This window comes from Sinocyclocheilus grahami, unplaced genomic scaffold (genome assembly GCF_001515645.1).
Source record: "Sinocyclocheilus grahami isolate Dianchi unplaced genomic scaffold, SAMN03320097.WGS_v1.1 scaffold329.1, whole genome shotgun sequence".
NCBI classification, from domain to species: Eukaryota; Metazoa; Chordata; class Actinopteri; order Cypriniformes; family Cyprinidae; genus Sinocyclocheilus; species Sinocyclocheilus grahami.
The window spans coordinates 100,249-114,829 of NW_015505508.1; the positions used below are offsets into that span (position 1 = coordinate 100,249).

Here is a 14,581-nt window from a genome sequence, read left to right on the forward strand (position 1 = left end):
CACACACACACACACACACACACACACACACACACACACACACAGACCCACACGACACATTTGAACAGTCAATAGCAAATACTTAAACTAATAAAAAAAAACATACATACAGTCGCTGATTCAGAAGCGCCAGATTGTCATAGCAAAGTCAAAATTTACCCTTTTTTTTCCTTTTTTTTTTCTTTGTGCACAGCCAGCCTTGTACTCTTCTAGGTTCAAAAAAACTGTCGTCCATAAAATGCGTTGCACAAATTCGAACATCTGGGTTGTGCTGTTCTGTTGTAAATAAATCTTAACTAATGATTCCTAATTGCATCTACTTCCAGAAGGCCAAATAAAGTGCTTTTGCTTTCGCATTGAAACACAGCATCTCCCTGACATGGCTGCATCAACACGACTGCTGTTCCTGAAACCACGCATTCTTTCTTGGCGTGAACATTTTGGCGGCATTATGCTAATATTTCCACATAGTGATGTAGATATGTGGGGGCATGTTAGAATAAGTAGTTTTAGGTAGGCGTGGCTGATAACTTTTATAAAGAATATCTCTTTGGATTTGAGACATTAGTCTTTGCAGCTTTACAGATCTTCTTTATGCACCAAGAGCTTGTAACACTCCAAAGAGAAAGGAAAAATTGAAATTGCATCATATGACCCCTTTAAGTGGAACAAGGGATATGCACACGCAAAACACAGTGCAACATATCTGATGTCTTTTTGTTTCTCTGTGGTCTGTAACTGTCCTTCACATAGTGGCAGTGTCATCACTTTTGAGAAATGTAGTTTATGGACAGCTGTGAGTTGCATAAGAGAAAATGTGAGGATTCGGAGGAGTCAGTTCCTATAAAAGGTTTTTCAGGACGGACAGACAGTTCCTACATCTATGCTGATGAATTGTCTGTTGCATGGTTGCATTTCGTGTTAGACTCAGCCTTTAGTTCGCTGTTCTGTGGCTGGACTGCGACTGTGGCATTGGAACAGGATGATTATTAATAACCACAGAGAAGTGTCATGTGTTTAATTGTGGTTTCTTTTTGTTTGCAGCCTACTATAATAACAGCACAAAAGTGGCGGTAAAAACGCTGAAGCCGGGCACAATGTCAGTGGAGGCTTTCTTAGAGGAGGCCAACCTGATGAAAACCTTACAGCATGAAAGACTTGTGCGCCTCTATGCTGTCGTCACCAAAACTGAGCCCATCTACATCATCACCGAGTTCATGGCAAATGGTACAAGAAATACATACTCTTTTAATGATTAAAATGAGAGAACTATGAGAGTTACAGTTGAAGAAATCTGTAGTTGCAAGAAAATTGTATTCTCAGCGACTTTCTTTTTCTACAGGAAGCTTATTGGATTTCTTGAAAAGTGCGGCTGGCTGCAAAGTACAGTTACCGAAGCTAATAGATTTTTCCGCACAGGTAAAAATATTGGTTCAAGACATGAATTAGCCTTCTCTTCTCTTAGCTGCCCATTTCCGTATTCCTGGGGTTTACGAGTTTCCGTATGTACGGGTTTTTGCGTCATGAGCTGACATCACTTTTTCCATTAGTTGAAGAAAAAGAGGAACAGATTCTCTTGTCTCTGCATATTTAAACACAAAGAATAATCAGTCAGTCAGTCATTTTCTCAAGAATGAAAGATCTCATTAGATTTACAAATCTAAGTTTAAGTTCAAATTTCTATATCATGTGACAACCAGAATAATGATGATGCAACTTGTATTAATGAATTGGAAAAATGAAGAAAAAAATGGCTGGTTAAAGTGTCATGGACATCATACAGTATGTACAGTCATAACCAACTGCTTCAAAAGTCAATCCTTTTAATTGTCTTTTGGGTGAAAAAAAACAAAAACTAAATGCAAGGAAGAATGTTTGTTTTCGGTATGAGTCTTAAGGACTTAAAGATCTGATTTCTGGTGAAACTGCACTAAATGGCAAAATTGCACATCCTGTTTCAGAGAGTGAAAGAGGATGCCAGTGGGGAAGTGAGACAACACAATTTTCCCTTTGTTAAAGCAACTTTTACTCTGTTAAAATATGCTGATTTGGTGCTACTTTTCTTAAAAGTATCAATTGTCAATTAAAAAAAAAACCTTACTGACCTCAAACTGAGTGTATGTTTGTGTATGTGTCAGTGATGCTGAGTTTGTGTGTGTCTCTGCAGATAGCTGAAGGTATGGCCTACATTGAGAAGAAGAATTATATCCACCGAGACCTGAGAACAGCTAATGTGTTGGTTTCAGACAGCCTGTTGTGCAAAATAGCTGATTTTGGCCTGGCCAGAGTAATTGAGGATGACCAATACACAGCCAGAGAAGGTGAGTGTGTGACACATTTCAGTGGTTTAGCAACATATTGGATGGACAAGTCATTCTCTACAGCATTGCTATGTCAGACGCCGCTCCAGACTGTGCCTGCTAAGGCTGTTAATCACACTGATGTTGTGATAGTTTTCCTGCATCAGCAGACCTGACTGATCTGTGTGAATTTGTGTGCTCTGTGTCTCAGGAGCAAAATTTCCTATCAAATGGACAGCACCCGAGGCTATCAACTACGGTTCTTTCACCATCAAATCAGATATGTGGTCCTTTGGGGTTCTCCTGTATGAGATTATAACATATGGGAAAATTCCGTATCCAGGTAATAGAATTTTGTTAATGGCACCTTGATTACATTTGAGTCTAAATAAAGCATTCCAACACCAGTATATTGAGAACAATCAGCATTACTCCTCCAAGAGAGAGCTACATGTCACAAAACTGATTCTTTTGTCAGGACTTTTTTCGACATCTACTGGTCAAAGTGTGTTAGATACTTTAAGCATTTCAGTTTTGCTCAGTTTGAAATATCTGAAACTGTGAATTGTGTAATTTCTGTGATGCAAATGTTACCGAATGTAATTGTGAAAATAATGACTTGCATTCTGAGCACTCATTGGTTGAGAAATATATTTAGCTCTATATTAAGCTATATTAAAGGGGTCATAGGACGTTGCTAAAAAATAACATTATTTTGTGTATTTGGTGTAATGAAATGTGTTTATGCGGTTTAAGGTTCAAAAAACACATTATTTTCCATATACTGTACATTATTGTTTCTCCTCTATGCCCCGCCTTTCTGAAACGCGTAGATTTTTTACAAAGCTCATCGTTCTGAAAAGCGAGGGGTGCTCTGATTGGCCAGCTATCCAGTGCGTTGTGATTGGCCGAATACCTCAAGTGTGTGACGGAAATGTTACGCCCCTTACCATACTGTGATGCCCTGTGTCCCGGCGCGACAAGACAAAACCAATAAAACCCATTATAAACAAGGCATTTGTTGCATCCAGTGGGGACATAATTACTGATTATAATGACTTATACTGTCTTTTTACGTGTTGCGTTGCATCGCGCCACGTAAACATAAAACCATGTCTGCATTTGTGATAGGAGAAACGACAAACAACAAGCCTACTCTACACTGTTCAAAACTCACGTTTGAATCATCAGTGGCAAATTATTTAAATATGAAAGCGTACTTACAGACTGTGAATCAGCATTATTTGTCAGAACACCGGCATTGTAGGCTGCTCTCCCAGGAAACAGTCCTTGTCCTCCGTAAAATGCGTTGCTCACATCTGAATATTTGGGTTGAACTGTTCTGGAACAGTGTTGTAAGTATAACTTAACCTCTGATTTCTAGTCGTGTCCTCTTTTGGAAGGCCAAACAAAGTAGTTTCGCTTTCACAACAAAACACAGCGTCTCCACGATATGACGGCGGCGACAGCAATACTACAGCGAGAATAAAAGTTACACCTTCTTTATGCAAATCGTTATGCAAATCTTCCCACACAGTGACGTAGACATGTGGGGGCGTGTTTAAAACGAGGCGTTTTAGGAGGGCGTGTACGAGTCTTAACTTTTATTAAGAATATCTCTTTAGGTTTGAGACTTTAGTCTTTGCAGCTTTAGGGATCTTATCTATTCACAAACAGCTTGTAACACTCCAAAGAGAAAGGAAAACTTGAAATAGCATCATATGACCCCTTTATGGCAAAACGCTATAAAGGCAAAACCTTTTTATGCACTGGTCAGTTTTGAGATTTTGGGCCATTTTGCTTTCATTACGTCTTCCTTCAAGACTGGTGGAAAGAAAGCATCCAAAGTATACATTTAATTGTCTAATTTATTCCACTGAGCCAGAAATCTCCACTTTGGTAGCACTTACATAAACCAAACTTTACAGTTTTATTCCTTTTTGTATTCTGAAATATTTTTCATGTTTGTTCATATACCATTCATCTGATCTACATAACATTTTATTCCTAAAAACTTAATACATTTATTCAAGTATTTTCTGATTTATGAAGTGATAAAAAGAGATATTCAAATCCCCCTCTGTAACAATCTTTAATGTCACAAAAGGAAACAGGAATTTTGAACCTGGCTTTATCCAATGTTACAGTTTCTGCCCTGAAAATGTATGCAAATGAGTGCATATTTAATTAGATAATGTATCAATTGCATATTTAAAAAAAATATTTTTGTCGTCTTGTACTGTGATTAATCAACTAGGAAAGTATGGTGATGTCTTTTAGTTAAAATTAGTTAAAACACCTGTGGTGTCTTGCCGTAATCATAGACAAAAATACCTTTCTGAAAAGACTCCTTGTGACATCTATTACTCAGTTTTTCTCTTTCTCTCTGTCAGTCCACTTACACTTACACTTTCACTTCTTTCTTTTTTCTTTGTCTCAGGTATGAGTAACATTGAAGTCATGAGCTCTGTTCAGAGAGGTTACCGGATGCCCCGTCCTGAAAACTGTCCCACTGAACTTTATGAGATCATGACCACGTGCTGGAAGAGTAAACCAGATGACCGGCCCACGTTTGACTATATTCAGAGTGTACTAGATGACTTCTACACAGCCACTGAGGGCCAGTACCAGCAGCAGCCATGAGGATGCAAAATCATATTTTTGTACTGTTTCAGGACGATCAAAAGATCTGTGATTTATCTATGAATCGATGTACTAATGTGTAACTAATAATGGGATCAATCTGCTTACTTATGTGTAAGCAAGGTTCAGATTTTCTATTTCTGCTTCAAATTGAAGTCTTAACAGCCTGTTTACTACTTTTGCTCTTTACATTCAAATTTCAATGGCTGCATTTCAATTTGTAAATAATTTTGTGTTTCAAAGTACCCTACCAAAGTTTAATTGTTATTTTTACACATCAAAAACTTTTTTTTTAAACTAGGGCTTTGCGAACTGGAGTCTGGGGGCTGCTATAAGGTCTGCAAATAAATTCAGAGCAAATAAAATATTTTACTTTTCAAGTTAACTGTAAAGCTGTTTTGGAAGGATATTTATTGTAAAGGAGCTAAACCAATACATTTGAATTGAAATCATACTTTTTTTTCAGATGGAATGAATCATTTATAATTGACATTATACAGCTGCCTATATATATTTTTTTAAGCGGGACCTTCGAAAAGCATCATCATATTTTAAGGTTCTTGGAAACAAAATGTTTGAAAACCTCTGGTTTAAATTAAAATAATTGGATGACTAAATTAAATCCATGCACTGTAAACCACTGTAAAGAGAGTGTGATCTTGACCTTTTTTTTAAAAAAAATGTTGTATGACATATTTTAATAACAATATTGATAACGTTACAATAATGAACAGTGACAGAGTAATTAAGTAAATTGCCCGGCCTTTGATTAGCTAAGAATGAAATGCTTTGTATATTTAAAATATTTTGTACATTTGTACATTATCTAGAAACCTAATAAAGTGAATCTTTTGGTTGTACGCAGTTCTAGGTTGTACAGAATTATATATAAAATATATATGCATAAAATACAGAAAACATCAAATGCAATACTACCAAAACTAAGGAAATTAGTTTATCTGATGGTCTTCTTTAAAGGGATAGTACACCCAAAAATTCAGAATCTGTGATCATTTACTCCCCCCTCAAGTTATTCCAAACCTGTGCGAGTTTCCTTCTTCTGTTGAACATAAATGAAGACATTTGAAAGAATATGGGTAATGAACAATTGAAGGTCTCCAGTGGGAAAAAAAATGTTTTTCTTTAATTTCTTTTTTTTTCTGGGTGTGTTCAGCAGAAGAAAGAGAATAATGTAATTGGGACAACTTGAGGGTGAGTAAATGAGCGCAGAAATGTCATTTTTGGGTGAACTACACCTTTAAGTCCCGCCCGCCCATTCTTGGTCATGTGACCATTTCAAGATGGCCGCGCCCTCAGTTTGGAGGCGTGACGTTCATTAAGTTACAACACGGAGTCAGGCAGACGGTAAGACAGCTTGTCAATGCTTCTAAGGAGTTATTCGCCATTAAACAACAAGAAGATAACAGCTTGTCAAGCCTGCAAACTCTTATTCAAGCTCTTCTTTGACGCTGGCAATAATGGATAAAGACAGCCTGATTCTGTAAGTTAATGATGAATGAATGCTGATTGGCGTGTTTGAATGATTTCATTACACATGTTGTAGAACCAGAGCTCACTGACATGATCAAATCATTCTGTAATTCCGCATTCTCTAATACGACTGGCATCTGTGTTAAGATACAAGCAGATTCGTTTATAAAGCATATATCGATTATACAGGCACTGGTAATACAAAGTAGCTAGTATCTATTGTGAGAAAAGTAGCATGTTACATAAGCAGTTTAGTAACTGTAAACTGTGGGAAACTCATATCCTTCAGCTGGCTTATTTATGTTTTGAATAGATGTATTTTCTTGATGTGTGCATATGTACTTTGGACGTAATTATACAGTTCAAAGTGTTCAAATGTCAGATATAAAGTAAAAAAAAAAAGATTTGCAATAATAATGACGACTGATTACTGATTAATGTGTTTAAATCACAAAATAAAATCTATTATTTTATAAACAAAGAGCGTGTTATCTCAGTATTGATAATACAATAATGATTATATATAATTATTTATTACAAATATATTTACATTTCAGTATACATCACATACACTAAAGTGACCGTTCAATAGTTTTTATTATTATCGCATTTGAAACCAGTTGTTTTTGTGGAAACATTTTTTTATAGATTCTTTGAAGAATAGAGTGTTAAAAAGAGATAAGAGTTAAATGGTTAAATTGTTACACAAAATTATTTTGTAACAATTAAAAAAATATTCACTGTTTAGGTCCATTTCGATCCACTTTTTATTCATGATGCATACATTCTTGTTGTATGAAAGTATTAGTTAGTTATTTAGTCATTTAGCAGACGCTTTTATCCAAAGCGACTTACAAATGAGGACAACAGAAGCAATCAATTGTAGTATTAAAAACAACTAAAAACAGATCCAAAGCTAAAACTTTATAAATGCTACTTATACACATTTTAAAAATAAAGAAATTAAATAAAAATGACAAATGCATACAACAACATTTCAAAACTTAACATTTAAATGAAAAACAAAAAATAAAGCTAAAAACAATTCAAAATATTAAAGAACAAAAGGTATAAGAGTATAATAATGATTCTAACATAACACTAAATTTAAAAATGTAACATAACACTGAGCCAAAAATCAAAAAAACAACGTACATGTTGTTTGTACACACACACACACACACATATATATATATATATATATATATATATACACACTTATAAATTCAATATATATATTATTTCATTTCCATTTAGTTTGTTGAAGTATTAAAATAACTCAAATTAAACAAAACTAAAAACTTAATAAAAGACCTATACAGACATAATCAATTCAGACATAATTTAACTAAAATTAAAATAACAAATACAAATAATACAAATCAAACGACAGTAGTTTATCAGTTATCCTAAAAAATAACACTGCCAAACACACATGCTAAAAAACAACAACTTACTTACACATAGTAAGAAATGGTTATAAAAACTGAAACAGACGTGAAACAAGTAGTAGGAAAGAGGAGAAATAAAAAGTGATACTTATTGTACGTATTAAGTTCTTAAAAAGAAAACATACTGACCTTAAACTTTTGAACGGTAGTGTATATCTGCATGGCTTTGTAATTTAGACAACAGGGTGGGTTTTGTGTGGCTCTCTCTGCACAAATGCTTATCAAGCTGTGAAGAAAGAGGAAACCGTTAGTCCCCTGATCTCAAAAGCCCTTATCTGCTCTCTTCACTTGCTGCTGAAAACATCTGTGAAACCTGATCATCATCTGAACCAAAGGGAGGGGCTTCTGAGCACAAATTAATTCCACTACAGAGTTGAATCATTTGTGAAAAGTAATGTTGTGTGAATTAGTTACTGAGATATTTTGGCATTGCTGTTTTCCATCCCAGCCCCAAAGACTTTCCAGAACTGAAGAACGACACATTCCTGAGAGCCGCTCAAGGAGAAGAGATCGAGCACATTCCAGTGTGGTGTATGAGACAGGCTGGCCGCTATCTGCCAGGTATGTATGTACCAATCAGGTCAGTGCTAAATGTGATCGTTTACCGTTTACCGTTTCTTTTTATTCATTATATGCAGTAATATTTACTAACTAGTGTCTCTGTGGCTCTGTTAACAGAGTTCAGGGAATCGAGGGCAGCGAAGGATTTCTTTGAGACATGCCGCTCACCTGAAGCTTGCTGTGAGCTTACGCTACAGGTCAGCACCACTGAGCACCTTCATTCTTAGCTGCTTCTTATAGCATATAGAGTTTTAACAATGTCTCAATTTTCTGTTTTAGCCACTCAGACGATTCCCATTTGATGCTGCCATCATCTTCTCTGACATCTTGGTGGTCCCTCAGGTAAATGAAGGTCAATTGACCTCTAAATTACTGAATTACCAATTAACATTAGTGTGCAATGTCTGTTAATGTATAAAATGTGTATGACTAGGCCATGGGAATGGAGGTTCAGATGAGTCCAGGAAAGGGCCCCACTTTCCCAGAACCACTGAAGGAGCCTGAAGATCTGCAGAGACTAAAGACTAAAGTGGACGTGTCGTCTGAACTCGACTACGTTTTTAAAGCCATCACACTGACACGACACAGAATAGAGGGAAAAGTCCCTCTCATCGGCTTCACTGGAGCTCCAGTGAGAAACCAAGCGACAATCCTCACATAACTAGAGAACATGCTTTGCAAATGCACAGTGTGTCACAAGAGTTTTGAGGATAACAAATAAAAAGATCAATCGTTTAGTATTTCTCTTGGAAGCTAAATAGAAGCAAATGTCTAGATGGTTTACAGTAGCTATATGGTTGTTTTGCAAAGTTAATAATTGAAACTACATTAATGATCTCCATCATTGTCTCTTCTGAATGGCAGTGGACTCTAATGTCCTACATGATTGAAGGAGGAGGCTCCACGACACACTCAAAAGCTAAACGCTGGCTCTACAGGTACCCAGAGGCCAGCCACAAACTCCTGAGCCAGCTAGCAGACGTCATAGTGGAGTATCTTCTCGGACAGGTGAAAGCTGGAGCTCAGGTGAGAGAACGGATGAATTGAGATCAAGGAGGAGAACAGTTAAAAAATCTGTAGCACTATTTAGATGTTCAGTAAAGACTTTACAGTCACAGAATGTAATTTAGAGTCATATTTATCTAGTTTCCTTAAAATGTCTTTCCTTTAGGCTCTGCAGGTTTTCGAGTCTCATACTGGTTGCTTGGGCCCAGTGGAGTTTGAAGAGTTTTCTCTGCCTTATCTGAGAGACATTGCTCGCCGTGTTAAAGACAAGATCAAAGAATCTGGTTTGGACAGTGTGCCTATGGTGAGTAGAGTTTGACATTGTAATATCTCTTGAGCTTGAACACCCTTTTTAGTTTTTAGCTTTAACTGTATTACGAAGTAACACTTAACTTGAAGTAACACTTAATATGTGATTTGAATATGTAAAACAGCAGCATATGTGATTCATCCCAAGGTGTCAGTAACATGAGAAGTGATGCAATTTATTTATTTATTTTTAAGGCTAGAGTTAAGCTGAAAGCAAGGGACTGTGAAACTACAGTGATATAAGAGGGTTTTATTATTATTTTAATTATATATATATATATATATATATATATATACTTATTATATAGCAGCAATGGTTAATATTCATTCAGATGGTTATAAATGCCATAAACATTTGATATATTTTCATTTAGTCATACTAGTGCTGTCAAATTGATTCATTGCATCCAAAATAAAGGTTTGTGTGTGTAATGTGTGTTTATTTATATATCACACACTTTTATTTTGGATGCGATTCATCTATGGCAAGCCGTTTTGACTTTTATTCCTTCACAGGATATTAATTATTGATATCAACAATTCAATTTTCACTAGCTAAAATGCTAATTCTTGATATCTGTAATTGTATTTTGATATCTTTGTAGTTGAAATTCCAATTTCACATTTTAGAAATACAATTCTTACTAGTAAAAACATTTTTGATCTCAGTGACTGCATGGTTATTAGTGCAAATGGCTACTATTGATATCAACAATTGAATTGTTACTAGTAAAAATTTTCATTTTTGATATCAATAATTCGATTGTCAATAGTGACAATGTTACTTTCTGATATCATGAATGTGATTGTTACTAGTAAAAAAGCCATTTTAGATATCAGGAATTATATTGATATCAGAAATAAATGTTCAGATATCAGAAATAACAAATGTAACGCGTTGAAATACATTTACAGATATCAAGAATTAACATTTCAACTAGTAAAAATTTAATTCTTGACATCAGGAATTCACATTTTACTAGTAATTTACTGAGTAATTATTGATATCAACAAAGGCAGTTCATATCTGAAATTGCCCTTGCAACTAGAGGTAATTAAATAATGTTGTAACTAGTAAAAATACTTTTACAGATATCTAGAAATTACAGGTAACAATATCTATGGTAATGAGTTTAATGAATATTTATGAGATGTTTTTCCCATAATCCAGTATGCCAAAGATGGCGGAAGAACATCCATGCTCCTCCTTTATTTACTAATTTAGTCAATGAAACATAATTATATTATGGCTGGATTTTTTTTTTTTGTTAATTGTTTAAAAAAAAAAAAAAAAAAGTTTATTTTTATTGGCCACTAAGTCCTTCGGATAATTAAAGGGGAAAAAAATGAACAAGGCATTAATTTATTATTTATTTTATCATTGTCATGAACATAAAAAAAAACTCAATAAGCCTTCAACAAAAATAAAAAAAATAAAACCTTTTTGTAAACATTAGCTTTTGTGTGCAGCTAGGCTACTAAATTAGGTAAAAACAGATGTGTAATGTGTCAAACAATGTTTGAATGTTTTGCTGGACGATTTTTTTATATCGTTCCATTTACATACGTCTATAATACAGAACGAGTTGTCATATTTGATTAAAGGCGGGTGCATAAAAATGTAATGCAATGTTATTAGCTGCTGTATATATTTATTTATTTAAATTTTGATATATTATTATTATGTGCGCCCACACTTTCTCAAATGGGATAGCCTAATGATGAGACAAACTATTTACACTCTGCCCAATTCGGCTCCAATTTTCTTGACCATTGGGACCAAACGGGTGTGTAGCTAAAATATGACATGATAGACACTGTAGACACAGTAACTGCATTACTTTTATATAACCTGTTCTCCAGTTCTTGAAGTGCAGGGCCTACAAGATGAATGATAAAGTCCTATTGAACCTCTTTCTTATGCCCGTCTCAGCCATTTCAATGTTACATTAAATATGGCACTACACTGATACACTAACTCTTCTGACAGTTGCTTAAGACATATTTGAATAAAATATGCAACAGTCTCTATCAATTGTAGCAGGTTCAGAGTGGAATAGACAACGATTTAATAAGAATTATGTAGTCTTGCCCATCTGGTTCTTTGTTTATTATTATTATTATAATTGTTGTTGTTTTACTTCATAGCTATAAATGTGTTTACTTAAGACCTAACAACACTTGTATCATAAAATAATTAATGAATGCTTTATTTGTAACCTTTTTCTGTTTTGGAAATGTGTCTCTCTAATATTCCTTTTATCTTTGAGTGTTGTTTTGGCAAAACAACACGGAATAGAACGGAATAGAGACTACAGGCTGTGTTATCTAAAAAAGAGATAAATAAAATGGTGTCTTCACTTTAAATGTACAGCACTATAGCCTGTTTAATCATGATTGGAAACTTGACAAATGGGTTTTATTGGGGTAAATGTAAAAAAACAAAAAAAACATGTAATGATCTATGAGCATTTCACATATTTCTATGTACACTAATAATATGAAACTACTGTCAGTACACTACGGGGTATACGCATTTATTGCATTTCATAAAAAAAAAAAACGGGAAAAAAAAGACTAGGTTTAAAAGATTCCTTATCCTGTGGCTCCCTCTAGTGGATAAAATGTATATCACAGCCTCCATCTTCCAGTTGAAATAGCTGATAGTTTAGAATTAGATTTTGCAATGGACTCTATTTACACGAAGTGAAAATAGCAGTATTTTTTAATGATATGCTATTTACACTAAGTGCAAATAGCCATAGATTATATTTACACAATTTATAAATAGGACTATTTTCTTTGCGATAATAGCAGTTAGATGCTGTTTCTAATACTTGGTGCAAATAGTGGCCGATATCTGAACCCCAATATTGTAAAACAGTATGCAATAATAATGTATTGAGTGTACATTATCATTTTTATTCAAATTATTAAATGGATGCATCTTTGGGACAATAAAGCCCTCCCTACACCTAAACTAAACTGATAGAGACACCGTTATTTTCCACTCTTTGATTATATCCTTCATTTTTATTGAAAATAAATGCCTTTCCAATGTGATACGGGATGTGAAAAGGGAGAAGAACGAGTTCGGCAGAAAGAGGAATCGAACTCGGGTCGATCGGGTAAAAAAAAAAAAAAAAAAAAAAATAAAAAGTACTGTTATGGGCTTTACCCGCACCACTGGAGTTGCTTTAGAGTGCACACTTTTTGCAATGTTGTCTAACACAACCACATGTTGGTGGGTGGAATTAGTGTAAATAGCCTCTGTTAACAAGAAAACAAAATACAGTTCCTTGCGAAAGAAAAAAAAAAAGTTTTTAAATTAAAACTGCTTGAAATTAACTCATTTACGAAGTTGTGACAGTTCTGTTTTTGCTTTGTCAATATGGTGTATGGAGTGTAGATTGATGTGGAAAAAAAGTAATTTAAAGCAGTTTATCATAAGGCAGGAACATGAAAAAAATGAAGTGCTATGAATACTTTCGCAAGGCGCTGTAAATATTAAAAATACAAGAGAATAGCATTTTATTTTCGTGAGAGGGCCATCGAATTTTGAATATATTTGAATATATTATATTTTTGAATATTAAAATATAAACAAACTATTGAGCTGTTAATCGTTATATAATGTATTTATTGATATATTAATGAAAATGATTAAATAGTGTTAACATATTTTCTTTTTGAGCACAGGTATTCAGAGAACAGCAATGTCACACACTATGCACACTTCACATGCACACTTGTAATAACACCATTTGCCACTAGCTGTCAGTATCAGGTCATGTTTTCTTCCAGGCATCTCTTTTGAAAGTCTCCAATGATCCTTCAGCTCCTCTGTAACTTTTGTCTTTTCTGTTTCATTTGCAGATCGTTTTTGCTAAAGATGGCCATTATGGGCTTGAGGACCTCTCCGAGTCTGGTTATGAAGTTGTGAGTCTTGACTGGACCACAGATCCACGTTCAGCACGGTTAGTCACAGAAATGTGATGCAGCTTTGATGTGAGATTTTGTCTTCTGATTTCAGTGTTATACCTACGCATACAGCGCCTTGCAAAAGTATTCACACTCATAAGCAATTCTCGCTTCCAGGTCCTTTACTGCAGTTTTGTTCCTCCATCTTTTTTTTTTTTTTTTTCAAAGAACTGCGTCTCTCATTTGAATAGGTGTGATTTTTGGCCTCATCTTCTAGGCAGATTTGCTCCAGATTGTTTAGCTTTATTAGATGACATTTGTGCACCACATATTTCAAATAGTGTCACAGTTGGAGTATGAAGAGGGCTTTTATCACTGCTGTCCTTCAGATTCAGTCTCAATTCACAGCCGGAATGTTGAGTGTTTCTTGTTTTTTTATATATATATTAGTTATTTTAATGCTTCATAGCTAAAAGTCAGTTGTGAGAGAGTTGTGTCCTCATTACACTGTTCTGTTTCATTTTATGCAGATGAAAAACTCTAGTTTATAGAATTAAAAACCGAAATGTCAAAGACAGCCAAATGTCAATATAGGATTTCTAATCCAGTAAAATGAAATGCTTTGGTTGAGTCTGAATAGTCCATTAAGGCACTGTGTGTACAGAATGGACATAGAGTACCAGTCAAAGCTTTAGACAAACAACTAATTTTTTTTTTTAAGAAACTCCTTGTCTAGATTACACATTCTCATTCGTGCTGGACACATATATGGGCTGCTCTTCCTACACTTCCCACATCTGGTTCAATACATCCATTTCTAATAAAGAAATTAATTACAAAATTTAGTTAAAAAAAAAAAAACCTTCATACAGAGACAATTTTTATTTTAAGCGAAAGCGA

The 14,581-nt window shown here is 34.6% G+C and overlaps 2 protein-coding genes across 7 annotated transcripts in view; both read left to right on the forward strand.

The window, feature by feature from the left end:
- The window catches only part of LOC107602520 (tyrosine-protein kinase Lyn-like), an 18,435-nt gene extending 12,710 nt beyond the window's left edge, over positions 1 to 5,725 (forward strand). For all 5 annotated transcript variants that reach the window (XM_016295034.1, XM_016295035.1, XM_016295036.1 and 2 more), the window contains exons 9-13: positions 1,045 to 1,227; positions 1,343 to 1,419; positions 2,168 to 2,321; positions 2,512 to 2,643; positions 4,741 to 5,725. In XM_016295034.1, the coding sequence (XP_016150520.1) occupies positions 1,045 to 1,227; positions 1,343 to 1,419; positions 2,168 to 2,321; positions 2,512 to 2,643; positions 4,741 to 4,943 (749 nt within the window). In that variant the 3' untranslated portion in view covers positions 4,944 to 5,725. The remainder of the gene's footprint in view (positions 1 to 1,044; positions 1,228 to 1,342; positions 1,420 to 2,167; positions 2,322 to 2,511; positions 2,644 to 4,740) is intronic.
- Positions 5,726 to 6,265: 540 nt separating this feature from the next.
- Positions 6,266 to 14,379, forward strand: LOC107602521 (uroporphyrinogen decarboxylase-like). 2 transcript variants are annotated; one of them, XM_016295037.1, is made up of 9 exons: positions 6,266 to 6,444; positions 8,334 to 8,446; positions 8,564 to 8,643; positions 8,726 to 8,788; positions 8,880 to 9,077; positions 9,311 to 9,472; positions 9,618 to 9,755; positions 13,637 to 13,737; positions 13,859 to 14,379. In XM_016295037.1, the coding sequence occupies exons 1-9, from the start codon at positions 6,422 to 6,424 to the stop codon at positions 13,926 to 13,928; spliced, it is 948 nt and encodes a 315-aa protein (XP_016150523.1). In that variant the 5' UTR covers positions 6,266 to 6,421; the 3' UTR covers positions 13,929 to 14,379. The 2 variants fall into 2 exon arrangements, with proteins under 2 accessions (XP_016150523.1, XP_016150524.1); XM_016295038.1 differs by lacking the exon at positions 13,859 to 14,379 and having other exon boundaries at positions 13,637 to 13,824.
- Positions 14,380 to 14,581: the final 202 nt, after the last annotated feature.

What these genes read in the sequence shown, in the direction of transcription:
- LOC107602521 (XM_016295037.1), top strand. Translation starts at nt 6,422, where the DNA reads ATGGATAAAGACAGCCTGATTCT. An exon ending in GATAAAGACAGCCTGATTCT is followed by an intron (nt 6,445 to 8,333) that starts GTAAGTTAATGA and finishes TTTCCATCCCAG; the next exon opens with CCCCAAAGACTTTCCAGAAC. An exon ending in ACATCTTGGTGGTCCCTCAG is followed by an intron (nt 8,789 to 8,879) that starts GTAAATGAAGGT and finishes GTGTATGACTAG; the next exon opens with GCCATGGGAATGGAGGTTCA.